We start from the raw sequence: 13,081 nt of genomic DNA, 5'->3' as shown, positions 1-13,081 counted from the left end.
TGCATCAGCTGTATAGGTTTGTCAAGAATGAAAATACTAGCTGAGCTTAAGCCGGATACTATTTGAGGAAGTGTTTGATGTAAGAGAGCACAGACTAAATTGAATGAGTGACAGTACCTGATAGTTTCCTTGTCTCACAGCCAGGTCACCTCTGAACTTGTAAACTTTCTGCTTCTCCAGAGAATCTTCAGTATCCAAAGCAGCACTGTGACAAAACCACTGCAGAGAGGAACAACTTTACCACACAGCACAAAGCTGTTAGAGGATGCTGCTCAGTCAGTCACTGCCAGAGAAGTACATGTCTCCACAGATACTCAGCTTCCTCTATGGTTAAACATCAACATAATAATAATAATAATGATAATTGTTGTTATTATTATTATAATTATAATATTTATTATTCCCCAAAGGTTGATTCTGTTCATCTGGACGTAGCGTTTCATCATTCATCCAAGAGACTTCTTCAGTATCAGCTGCAGGTTTCCCCAATCTTATAAACAGTACATTTGCATAATGACTGAAACCAGCCCACTGAAGGAACAATGGGCTGGGAGGTCAGTTACTTCATCATGATTATGCAAATTCTCATGACCATAAACTTACATCTGTAAGCCTTTTTAAAAAGAAATTTCTCTCCATATAAAAACTATGAAGACATTTCAACTACTATCCGAAGCCTTTTACGGAGCCATTATTATGATTATGATTATTATGTGTTGTCTTGCTGTGCACAAGACATATGTAGAATTATACAGTGTGTTTAAAGGAGACGATCTGAAACACAGATGGAGTCATTGAATAACCTTGATAGAAACATCACACCACACTGGTGGCTGCCTGAGCTTCCCCTCGAGCTTCCTCTTAGGAGATGCAGCTGTGGCATATCTCAAAAATCAAACATCACCTCATTCTTGAGTTACAGTGTTCACTAAGTTAAGTGTCCACACCACAAATCCACCAGGTAATGACATAGTGAGGCGTGAAAACTAAACTGACAAACATTTGTACTCCATTTACAGTTTTATTTTTAAAGCAGGTTCACACATGACAGACACGAGGAAATCATGTTTTAATGAAAGAATATATAAGTTCAAAATAATATATGTTTTATAATCTAAAGATTTGTGAGAAATACCTAGACTCTGAACATTTTAGTTTCACATAGCTATCATATCAAAGTAAATTCAACAGGAGTTTGTACTGAATGTAAGTTCAGACACACAAAGGTGGCAATGACAACAGTTAAGTAGGCTGTAGAAGATTGTTAAAAATAAACAATAACATGTTTATAATACGAAAGTTCTGCTTAATTTCACCACTGTTTATCTTCCTGCTACACTGAGCCTGAACCCATCACCTTTGATTTATTAGAGGAAAGTTTGCTACAACCCAACAAGCCACTACTGACACCTGTCTAACTGAATAAACAAAACCAACCCATGGATCTTCTTACACTGCACAGATGAAATTATATTTATCATAAACAGACTTCTTGTACCACAAATGGTTCCCACTTGTATTCATAGCACCACTTATGCTACAGTCTGCTGTTCTTGTCTTGTCAGCCCACTGATCAAAACCTACACAATGATCATCAGCCCAGAACCAGAGGTGCAGGGTGCAGCTGTAGTGAAGACCCAGCCAGACAAAGGGAGTGTCAGCCTTCTGAGCCTCCAACTCAACCCAGACCTGGGTCTCGTTATCAAGGATGGAAACCAGATCCATGTGTTCCTCTCTGCAGTGGTACAGGGCGTCTGCCCATGTCTTGTTCTCTTTAATCAGTTTAAAGGGCTCTAAAAGGAAAAACATCAAAAACATGAAACTTAGAAGCATCAAAACCAAACAGTGTTTCTGAGTGTCTAACATGCTGCGTTAATCTAAGCACATAATTCTTCTTACTTATTCTCGCTTATTCTTTAACCCTCAAAGAGTTTCTCAGTCTTGTTCTCTAAAACCTAAAGAATTATGCGTTTGATCAACTGGTCCCGTAATGGAATTGATACCCTGCTGGGCTTGGGAGAGCCCGATTGTCCTGCGGAGACGTTTGCTGCAGGATACTCGATGGTCGGTTGCGTCGTGTGCCTGGCGACACTCTCGATGGAGGACATTGAATGACATCTACCAATTCGGAACCACGATAACAGAGTTCTGGCTGATTGGACCTGGCTTATCGAAGTAAAAGAAGCGGCTACAGCTGTTCAAAATCCCATAAGGCTGCCCGACATGATAGACAATGGGCAAGGCTGTGAGTACTCAGATTGTGTTTTGAACGCAAAATGGATAACATCTTGGAGAAGAACAACAGGAATTGAGAGGATTGGTGCCAGCTGAAGGCCTGCCAAGGTCGAAGCTGACTGGAACAACAAAAATTCTTCCATGATAACAGGATTGTTGTCAAAACTATTTGTCCCTCCTTCAAGGCCATCCGCGTTGATCGAAGATTGTTGACTTTTGCTTAACCGGGTGAAGGAACACTTTCTCTCGGCTGAACACAGAAAACACACACGCACACACACACACACACACACACACACACACACACACACACACACACACACACACACACACACACACATGCATGTACACTGACACAGACCTGCACTCACCCCCCACCCCCTCCAAATGCCTTCGAAGCTTATGTCTTCTATGTTGTGAGATGTGATCACTCATGTGCTGAGGTGTTTTTTTCTGTTCTCAAACTGATCTCGCTGTTGGAGCTCAGCCTGGGGGGAGTTCTTTTTTCTCCTCATCTTTCCTCATGTTGTGCATTTTCCATTGTTATATCTCTCTGACCTGACTTCCCCATGTGATGCTGTGTAATGTGTGTATGGTCGGGAGGGTAAGATGGCGCTGGCAAAGGTCGGCAGCCTTAACCCAATTTCCCTCGGGATGAATAAAGTATTACCAATCAATCAATCAATCAATCAATCAATCAATCAATCAATCAATCAAGCAATCAAGCAATCAATCAAGCAATCAATCAATCAATCAAGCAATTAATTTACACATTTATATCGACTCTACTGACTGACCAGTTAACTTAGTGGGTAAGAATGTTTTATTGTACCTTTTTTTCTGCCTTTCATCGTCACCTCACACAGAATCACAAGCCCAGATGTGTTTTTGTACACAGTTACATAACGCCCCCACTTTGGTCCATTTACACAGTTAAATGTTTTAGTTTCTCCTTTGGTATTTGTGTTGATTGTTGCACACCTGTAAACAAAGACAAAAGGTTGGACAGATGTACAGAAAGAGTTTCTGGCTCTGTTTGATTAAATCATGCTGTAAACAGTGGAGACAGTCGAACAGCTGGATAATAAATGTGAGCTGCTGTCTGAGAACATTTTAGAAAGAAGGAAAACACCTACAAATAAACAACAAAGGAAAATGAGAATAAATAAAGATTTTTATATTCTTCACATATACTTGATTGTTACTCCAAACCACATCACATCATATTAGACCTCCTATTTCATCTGATAGAACTGATACAGGGTTCTCTGTGTTACTGTATTACTGGATTTAAATGCACTTAAATATTCATAAAATTATCTAAAAACATTGGACATGCTGGAGCCTGACTGAGAACAGAATGATTCAAAGTAAGATGAAGGTATTACTCAGTGGTGTCAGCAGCATTTCTCTCAGATGAGTTCCCGATGAGGATGTGAGCGCTACTTAGATCGACATTGTGGTGATCTTTGTTGTAAATGCTGATGCAGGAAATTTCATATAGACCCAATAAGTCAACTGTCCACCAGGTGATGGGCCGTTGTTCTACAGTGTTAGAACATGTTTCTTTATTTCCGTCCAAAGCTCTGTCAGCAGAGTAGTTGACACCATTGTCTGTGTAGACTGAAGACTGAAATGCCACTTTGTCATCCAGTTTGATAGTTTCCCATCCTGGACTACATCCTGATGATGTAACTGAAAGTAAAATAAAAGAAGAAAAAAGAAAAGAAACAATGTCAGTGGCAATAATACTTCAGACCAGGTCTTCTAGTGTTTTTTAGGAAAAATCTCCTTTTCACTCCTAAATAATGAATCTGAATTATGACTTCATGATCTGACTAAATCTTTTGTGGCAAACATATTACACACACACACACACACACACACACACACACACACACACACACACACACACACACAGGTTATTTCCAAGCAGCCTCACTACATTATAAATGTTGAATAGTTTTGCAGTTAGTGAATAAAAATTCATCAGAATTTATGAAATGAATAATTTGACTCTCAAAACATATCAAAGACTGCACGTTTATCAAAGCACTTATTTCTAAATCACGTTGATCACATATCATAGAACATAATTCAATATAAATTTACATTTATAACATATATTTATATAGATGTTTGTAAAATTACTTCAGTCCAACAGAAAATCCCCACATGAAACATTCCCACAGATATGACGTCTACTGTGATGCAATAAATAAATAAATGAATTGAAAAATAAAATATAAAAATAATTAAAAAGGCATAAAATTAAATACTTTACAAATAAGTATAGTCAGAACAGAAGTACCATCATACTTTTGATATAACCTGAAGAAACTGATTAGAAATGCACTCTTACCTGGATCCTGTTGAGTTGATCTTCCTGTGAAGTTTCAGAGAACGATGTAAGAATGAGTGAATTACTGCCAGCTCTGATATTGTTGTTTGGTAATACAGCAGAAAGCACAGAATGTAAACCATCCTTCAACACTCAGAAATGAAACTGGCTTTACTAAAGTCAAATCCTCTTTAAACTAAATGAAACGACTTTTGCTTTATCGAGCAGTTTGGATTAACTCACAGTAAAACTGAACTGTTATATTTGATCTTTTTCATTCTTTATAACGATCATTGAAACATCACTGTGCCAGGCAGGAACATCAAATGATCCACTTACCAATCAAAGTGATGAACAACAGACTCCACAGCATCTTTACTTTAGACTCTTTGCACAAATGTGTCCTCTAATAAGAGAAAGAAAAGACTTCTACCCTCACTCTGGAGTTTTCTGTAGACACACTGATGTTGATATGATCCCCTCTCTGAGTCAGAGCTGGATTTGTATTTCTGTCACTTCCCTCATAGCAGAAAACATGAAAATATTCATTTCTCCTGTTTACACTCAGAGTGAGGCTGTTATGTTCAGTAGGCAAAGCATTCCCAGACTTTTACATCTGATTTGCAGATGAGAACATACCACGACTGTTATGATCACCATGTTCAACCTACATTCTGTGTGCATCCAAGTACATGCAAATACTTGAAACTTAGCATAGCAGGAAATTTACTTCACCAGTGGAGGCTGTGTGAATAAAAGGTATTCAGTGACATTTCAACAGGTGGACATTTGGTCTACTTTAAAGAAAAAAACAGAGACATTATTAACAATCGGTCATTCATTAATAAGCTGCCGGGAAAAAACCTTCACAAGTCCATCATTGTGTCTACTTTCTGCTCTGCATCTGCATTTAGTCTGGATTTCATGTTTCATGCAGAAATTATTTATGGAAAAGTGCTTCACACACTGCTGAGTATTTGTAAATGTGTGCATGAGGGCAGGAATGCATGTTTGTGTCTGTGTGAGCCTGTTTCTCTAAGTCTATGTCAGGCTACCCCCAGGTGTGGGGGCCGATCTCACCACACTCCATACCAGTGGTTGATGCCCTCGGGCATCGGTGCGTTGGTGGTTCTCGGTGTCCAGGGCTGGGCACTTAGGTATGTACTGGGTCACTCCCGGTGGCTGTTTGGCGGGGCCTGGCGCCCGTGGCTCGGTCGGGCCCCTACCAGAAGGCAGGGGGCCCTCATACCTTGGGTGGCTGGGCCCGGCACTCTGCCGCAGCTGGCTGCCAGCACAGCCTGCAGACACATCACTGCAGCCCCCTGTAGCTTCTGCACCTTTGCTGCAGGGTGAGTCCTATTCATCACCAATAACATGAATTCAATCATGTACAGTCTTGAAGTGCAGTTCTCACTTTGATTTGTGCACATTAAATACATTTGGTCATTGGAGCAGAGAAGCAGCTGGGATATTCAAAGTAAAGCAGCATCATGGTTTTTGCTGCAAAAGCACAGGAATCTACATATCAGGCTTAAGTCATGGCGTGTTTTATTATCACAGTGTGAAGTTCTTGTTTTTAAAAATATATACCGGTATATATATTGTAAGTCATTTTAATCAAGAGTTCCTTTTCATTGGTACTTGGTTTCAGACTCAGGTCTGTCACTGTGTTCATGTGTAAAAGAGGGTGAAAGAGTAGTGATAAAGCACACAGCTCAGTGAACATGGAGGTGTGTAGACCAAAGAGACAATATTCAACCTCATCTGGTAGTTCAATGCTTTGAGCAGTAGGTGGCGCTGCTGCATAAAATGAGGATCTGAGATTCAAACATGAAGCAGCTCCTGAGCTCAGAACTGCTTCTAAATCAATTTGTCATTTTTTGTCATTTGTCAAAAAATTTGTCATTCTAAAGAGCTCACTGAATTCGAGCATGCTACTGTAAAAGGATACCGCCACTGCAACAAGTCAGTTTGTGAAATTTCTTCCCACCTTGATACTGTTTGAATAATTTTCTTCTTTTCTTTTAGAATGAGATGCTCTGACTTTCATGGTGGCCATTGCATAAGAGCTGTCTTCTATTCCATTCATCTACACAGATTTATTTACATGGAAGAAAGTTTTCCATCTACTAATAAATCTGAACCACAGAAGTTTAATGCTGGACTTGCACTTTGCCATGGCAGAGGGCAGTAAAATAAGGAATGACTTTTATGAACCACATAGCAGGAAGGTGCAAGATGCTAACGTGCAGGGCATACATGGAACATGATAACCAAATGGCTGGCATAGTTCAGAGGCCGGGCCTGGAAGTCCCAAAGTCAATATGGGAGACACCGCCAAGGGTGGTCGAGAATGACCGGACTAAGATCCTGTGGGACTTCCAGATACAGACGGACAAACTGGTGATAGCGAACCATCAGACATACTAGTGATGGACAAGCCACTATACCGAGTAATAGCAGCATCAGGAATAACGAATACCAGAAGCTGGAAAAACAACAAGGGCTGAGAGATGAGGTTAAGAAGATGTGAATGGTGAAGGCAACAGTGGTCCATGTAGTAATCAGAGCACTCGGGGCAGTGACCCCTAAACTGGGCAGGTGGCTCCAGAAGATCCCAGGAATGACATCTGAGATCTGTGTCCAGAAGAGTGCAGCTCTACGAAGAGCAAAGATACTTTACAGGATCCTGGTAAACATTTGTAATAACGGATGTGTGTGACTCTGAGTGAGGCACAGGATTGCTAGATCAAGGCTAGCGACCTTAAAATGGAGATTCCAGAAACTTTCTTTACCGCGATGATCAAGCATCAACACTTAAAATGGAGAGCACTTCAGTCAATGTGATATTGATGTAGTTATTTTTATTCTCAGATGTTAACTGTTGGAAAATCCTGCACAAAAACACATTTTGTCTTTTAAAAGATATCAGGAACTTAAGGCCTTTTTTGATTATGTCAACGTAACATCAGTTCAAAGTACAGTCATGGGTGTGGAACCTTTTCTCAGTGTCTTTGGCTTTAATGAAGGCTATATTATTAAAACACTGTAAATGCCGTAATTTCACTGCTCATACAGATTCATTCAGAATAATTATCACTGGTTCAAATTCATGGATTGAATAAAAGGGTCATCAGGTGGTGGTCGTTACTGAACTGTCTCCATTTGAAAACATTAAAAAGACACTTTTGTGCAAATGACCATTTTAACTGAAACAAGCATTTTACAGTGTAAAAATCATATATGGAGTTATTTAGTGAATTTAAAGGAGACAATCTGAAACACAAACACAGTCACTGAATGTCTGTAAACTTGACAAACATCCCAACAAAAATAAACTGAATTGACAAACATTTGTTTTCCAGTTTATGTTTTATTTGTTCAGCAGGTTTAAACATGAGAGACGCGAGTAAAACAATTCAAAGGCCAACGATCCATTTACAACTAAAGGAAATAATATATATATATGTCAATTCAAAATTATAGAAAACACTAAATGCTTAAGTTTTTTAAGTGTCATATAATCATCATATCAGTGTATCATGAAATACAATCAAAAGTAATTTATAATAATAACATGTTTCTGAGTGTTAATAGAAAAGTTCTGCTTAATTTCACCACTGTTTATCTTCCTGCTACACTGAGCCTGAACCCATCACCTTTGATTTATTAGAGGAAAGTTTGCTACAACCCAACAAGCCACTACTGACACCTGTCTAACTGAATAAACAAAACCAACCCATGGATCTTCTTACACTGCACAGATGAAATTATATTTATCGTAAACAGACTTCTTGTACCACAAATGGTTCCCACTTGTATTCATGGCAGTGTTCATGCCACAGACTGCTGTTCTTGTGTCATCTGGAGCCCACTGATCAAAAAATACACACTGATCGTTGACCCAGATCCAGAAGCCGAAGCCACAGATGTATTGAAGACCCAGCCAGACAAAGGGAGTGTCAGCCTTCTGAGCCTCCAACCCAACCCAGACCTGGGTCTCGTTATCAAGGATGGAAACCAGATCCATGTGTTCCTCTCTGCAGTGGTACCAGGCGTCTGCCCATGTCTTGTTCTCTTTAATCAGTTTAAAGGGCTCTAAAAGGAAAAACATCAAAAACATGAAACTTAGAAGCATCAAACCAAACAGTGTTTCTGAGTGTCTAACATGCTGCGTTAATCCAAGCACATAATTCTTACTGTCAACATTTACACATTTATATTGACTCTACTGACTGACCAGTTAACTTAGTGGGTAAGAATGTTTTATTGTACCTTTTTTTCTGCCTTTCATCGTCACCTCAAACAGAATCACAAGCCCAGGTGTGTTTTTGTACACAGTTACATAACGCCCCCACTTTGTTCCATTTTCACAGTTAAATGTTTTATTTTCTCCACTAGTAGTTGTGTTGATTGTTGCACACCTGTAAACAAAGACAAAAGGTTGGACAGATGTACAGAAAGAGTTTCTGGCTCTGTTTGATTAAATCATGCTGTAAACAGTGGAGACAGTCGAACAGCTGGATAATAAATGTGAGCTGCTGTCTGAGAACATTTTAGAAAGAAGGAAAACACCTACAAATAAACAAGAAAGGAAAATGAGAATAAATAAAGATTTTTATATTCTTCACATATACGTGATTATTACTCCAAACCACATCACACCATATTAGACCTCCTATTTCATCTGATAGGACTGATACAGGGTTCTCTGTGTTACTGTATTACTGGATTTAAATGCACTTAAATGTTCATAAAATTATCTAAAAACATTGGACATGCTGGAGCCTGACTGAGAACAGAATGATTCAAAGTAAGATGAAGGTATTACTCAGTGGTGTCAGCAGCATTTCTCTCAGATGAGTTCCCGATGAGGATGTGCGCGTCTCTTAGATCAACTTTGAAATGATCCATGTTGTAAATGCTGATGCAGGAAATTTCATATAGACCAAATAAGTCAACTGTCCACCAGCTGATGGTTTCATATTCAGTGAAGGAACCTGTCAAATAATTTCCATCCAAAGCTCTGTCAGCAGAGTAGTTGACACCATAATAATCTGTGTAGACTGAAGACTGAAATGCCACTTTGTCATCCAGTTTGATAGTTTCCCATCCTGGACTAAATCCTGATGATGTAACTGAAAGTGAAGTTGGAAATAAAAAAACAAACAATGTCAGTGGCAATAATACTTCAGACCAGGTCTTCTAGTGTTTCTTTATCAAAATCTCCTTTTCACTCCTAAATAATGAATCTGAATTATGACTTCATGATCTGACTAAATCTTTTGTGGCAAACATATTACACACACACACACACACACACACACACACACACACACACACACACACACTCTCTCTCTCTCTCTCTCTCTCTTTCTCTCTCTCTCACGCAGTTGGTGAAAAAGAAATCATCAAAATTAATGATATGAATAATTGGACTCTCAAAACATCCTGAAGGATGACCCTGTAATATATTACACTCCCACCCACACATCAAAGACTGCATGTTTATCAAAGCATTTATTTCTAAATCACAGTGATAACGTATCATAGAACATAATTCAATATGAATTTACATTTATATCATACATTTATACAGATATTTGTAATATTGCTTCAGTCCCAAAAAAAAAATCCCCACATGGAACATGTTCCCACAGATATGGCGTCTACTGTGATGCACAAATAAAGGGAGAAAAAAATATATAAAAATAATTAAAAAGGCATAAAATTAAATACTTTACAAATAAGTATAGTCAGAACAGAAGCACCATCATACTTTTTGATATAACCGGAAGAAACTGATTAGAAATGCACTCTTACCAGGATCCTGTTGAGTTGATCTTCCTGTGAAGTTTCAGAGAACGATGTAAGAATGAGTGAATTACTGTCTGCTCTGATATTGTTGTTTGGTAATACAGCAGAAAGCACAGAATGTAAACCATCCTTCAACACTCAGAAATGAAACTGGCTTTACTAAAGTCAAATCCTCTTTAAACTAAATGAAACGACTTTTGCTTTATCGAGCAGTTTGGATCAACTCACAGTAAAACTGAACTGTTATATTTGATCTTTTTCATTCTTTATAACGATCATTGAAACATCACTGTGCCAGGCAGGAACATCAAATGATCCACTTACCAATCAAAGTGATGAACAACAGACTCCACAGCATCTTTACTTTAGACTCTTTGCACAAATGTGTCCTCTAATAAGAGAAAGAAAAGACTTCTACCCTCACTCTGGAGTTTTCTGTAGACACACTGATGTTGATATGATCCCCTCTCTGAGTCAGAGCTGGATTTGTATTTCTGTCACTTCCCTCATAGATGCCAACATGAAAATATAAATTTCTCCTGTTAACACTCAGAGTGAGGCTGTTAGGCAAAGCATTCCCAGTCTTTTACATCTGATTTGCATCTCTGGACTTATCATGATTCTTATGATCACCCTGTTTAACCTACATTGTGCATGCATCCAAGCAGCAGCACATGCAAATACTTTAGCATACCAGGAAATTAACTTTACCAGTCGAGGCTGACTAAATAAAAAGATATTCAGAGATATTTGGTGTGCTTGAAAGAAAAAAAGGAGGCTTGTGATTCATATTCAAATTCAGTTTTATTTAAATTCCTGAAAGTGACGTACATTCAGTGACATCTATGTGCATCTTGTAGAGATTTTCTCACCTCTCACTGCTGCCAGGAGGAAAGCTTTCTAAGTACAGAAAGTTACATTTATTTTGAAACTAGGTGGGTAAATAATGCAGCTGAGTAGGAGGTGAAGCACAAGTACATTGCTAAATAAGGAATGACTGGACTGACAGCCGTCATTGTAATGAGCTTGCTAGCATTATATTAGCATGTTGCCTTCAACAGGTGGTTAAGTAATTTCCGCCATGCACACTTGATATAACAGTAATAACAATCTCGTCATGATGAATCACTATCTTACATATCACTTAAAAAAATCTGGATTCCAAATTTGAGTTTTTGATCACTTTACTTATTGCTCAGTTTAAATTGGATTTTTAAAAAGATTTTGTTATAGGAGTTTTTTGTTTGAACCCTTTGGTATTTCCATGTGGAATTTTACTCTGTTAAATTAAAATCCATCATCTCATATTTTATGACTTTTACTAGAATAGATTTATTCATCAAATTCTGAATTTTGGGTAACCGTAGCTGAACTGAGCACAACCTCTAGAGTGTGGAGAACTACTCTGAGCAAATATAGAGTGAAATCCAGAGCAGAGACCGAGGAGAGCTGAGGAGGTGAAGCACTGTGGACTGTGGTGGAGCAGTGTGCAAGCAGGGGCTGCAGGTTATTGATCAGAGGCAGATGCAGATAAGATGATAAACTCTGTTCTACTTTTACAATCATTTTAAAAATGTGTTCTTATTCTTTTGTTGTCAGCTATGAGGTCAATTTTAAGACAATCAGCTGTTCATCTTGTTTTACAGTGAGTGCTCTGTGTTATACTGCCTATTAGCTCAGTTATTGCCACTCCTTATTCAAAATAAATTTTTAACATTTTTAATGCTCCTTTCTTGTTATTTAGTCGCGACACAGGACCGAAGGATTCACTCTTCAGCTTTATCGATAGCAGTGCAACTGTCACTTCTCTGAAGCTGTCTCTTTCCCTCTGCTCCATCTCACTTCAAGACATAAATTTCCATTCATCAGTCCAGTTCAGCACACCTGCTCTTCCCCGCTTCCACGCTGCCCTGTGAGCTCACGGCGTCACCCCTCCTCTGCAGCAGGCCAAAGACCACACGTCTGCCACATTAGTAACTGTGTTACTGTGTTGTTCTAACTTTCCAATTTGTAAAGAAATTTGTAAATCTAATAATTTGTAAATCTAATAAACTTTTTTTGACACAAATCGGAATAATAATGAGAAAATATGGATAAAATTAGCAACTTCTTTAAGAAATTATGTCTTTGCTATTGCTGCTTTTTTTAAGCCTTTTTTTCTTTTTTATCATTCATCAATGGATTAATAGTTTCAGAAATATTTATTTGTAATTCCTCTTTTTTATTGTCAGTTAAATAATGATATAAAGAATTACTGTTTTAATGTCTAAATAAAAAGAAAGACTCTTCAGCCCCTTCATAATCTTTTACAAACTTCTGGTCACATTCAGCAGCAGACAAGTAGAATAAAGGAGGCAGTTATGTCATTTCCCATTATTACACAGAGCTTCATTTATGGATATTTATCGTTTGATTTCTTTGCATGTATGAATTGGATTGGTTGTTCTCGACATCTGATGAGAATTTCGTGCCAATAGCACCTTTAGAAAAACAAATTGGGGATGTGTTCAGTTTTTATTTTATCTGCTGTATGTTTCTAATAATATTTCATCTGTTACTTCTTGCCGTTATTCCCTTTTCTTGCTGCCTTTCAATGCCCTTGACACACAATTACCTCTATATTATTGTTTCAATCTTTTCTTTCTTCTCGTCTGTTCTGTTGTCTGATGTAATCCCACTACCCGCCTT

At 38.3% G+C, this 13,081-nt stretch overlaps 2 protein-coding genes across 3 annotated transcripts; both read right to left on the bottom strand.

Annotated features, from left to right (window-relative positions):
- Window positions 1-1,011: 1,011 nt before the first annotated feature.
- On the bottom strand, window positions 1,012-5,228 carry LOC146698280 (uncharacterized). Of its 2 annotated transcripts, none has more exons than XM_085473337.1 (5): window positions 4,916-5,228; window positions 4,598-4,621; window positions 3,624-3,930; window positions 3,068-3,216; window positions 1,012-1,793 (listed from the first exon to the last, which is right to left on the bottom strand). In XM_085473337.1, exons 1-5 carry the CDS (start codon window positions 4,947-4,949, stop codon window positions 1,450-1,452), a joined length of 858 nt encoding a protein of 285 aa, XP_085329463.1. In that variant the 5' UTR covers window positions 4,950-5,228; the 3' UTR covers window positions 1,012-1,449. The 2 variants fall into 2 exon arrangements, with proteins under 2 accessions (XP_085329463.1, XP_085329464.1); XM_085473338.1 differs by having other exon boundaries at window positions 3,624-3,918.
- A 2,685-nt stretch (window positions 5,229-7,913) lies between these two features.
- LOC146698279 (uncharacterized) lies at window positions 7,914-10,082 on the bottom strand. Its single transcript, XM_085472786.1, has 4 exons — window positions 10,067-10,082; window positions 9,408-9,714; window positions 8,852-9,000; window positions 7,914-8,674 (listed from the first exon to the last, which is right to left on the bottom strand). The coding sequence occupies exons 1-4, from the start codon at window positions 10,080-10,082 to the stop codon at window positions 8,328-8,330; spliced, it is 819 nt and encodes a 272-aa protein (XP_085328912.1). The 3' UTR covers window positions 7,914-8,327.
- Window positions 10,083-13,081: the final 2,999 nt, after the last annotated feature.

This window comes from Copadichromis virginalis, linkage group LG11, assembly GCF_057382275.1.
Source record: "Copadichromis virginalis isolate Kocher_CV1m ecotype Utaka linkage group LG11, C_Virginalis_male_GT1.1, whole genome shotgun sequence".
Classification (NCBI taxonomy): domain Eukaryota; kingdom Metazoa; phylum Chordata; class Actinopteri; order Cichliformes; family Cichlidae; genus Copadichromis; species Copadichromis virginalis.
This window is presented reverse-complemented; position numbering and strand designations above follow the sequence as displayed.

Coding starts and splice junctions, on each gene's coding strand:
- LOC146698280 (XM_085473337.1), bottom strand. CDS start 4,949: ATGCTGTGGAGTCTGTTGTTCATCACTTTGATTG. Junction 4,622..4,915: donor GTTGTTCATCACTTTGATTG/GTAAGTGGATCA, acceptor GAAACTTCACAG/GAAGATCAACTCAACAGGAT. Junction 3,931..4,597: donor ATCAACTCAACAGGATCCAG/GTAAGAGTGCAT, acceptor TTTTACTTTCAG/TTACATCATCAGGATGTAGT.
- LOC146698279 (XM_085472786.1), bottom strand. Junction 9,001..9,407: donor AATGCTGCTGACACCACTGA/GTAATACCTTCA, acceptor CTTTGTTTACAG/GTGTGCAACAATCAACACAA. Junction 8,675..8,851: donor GATGAAAGGCAGAAAAAAAG/GTACAATAAAAC, acceptor TTTTCCTTTTAG/AGCCCTTTAAACTGATTAAA.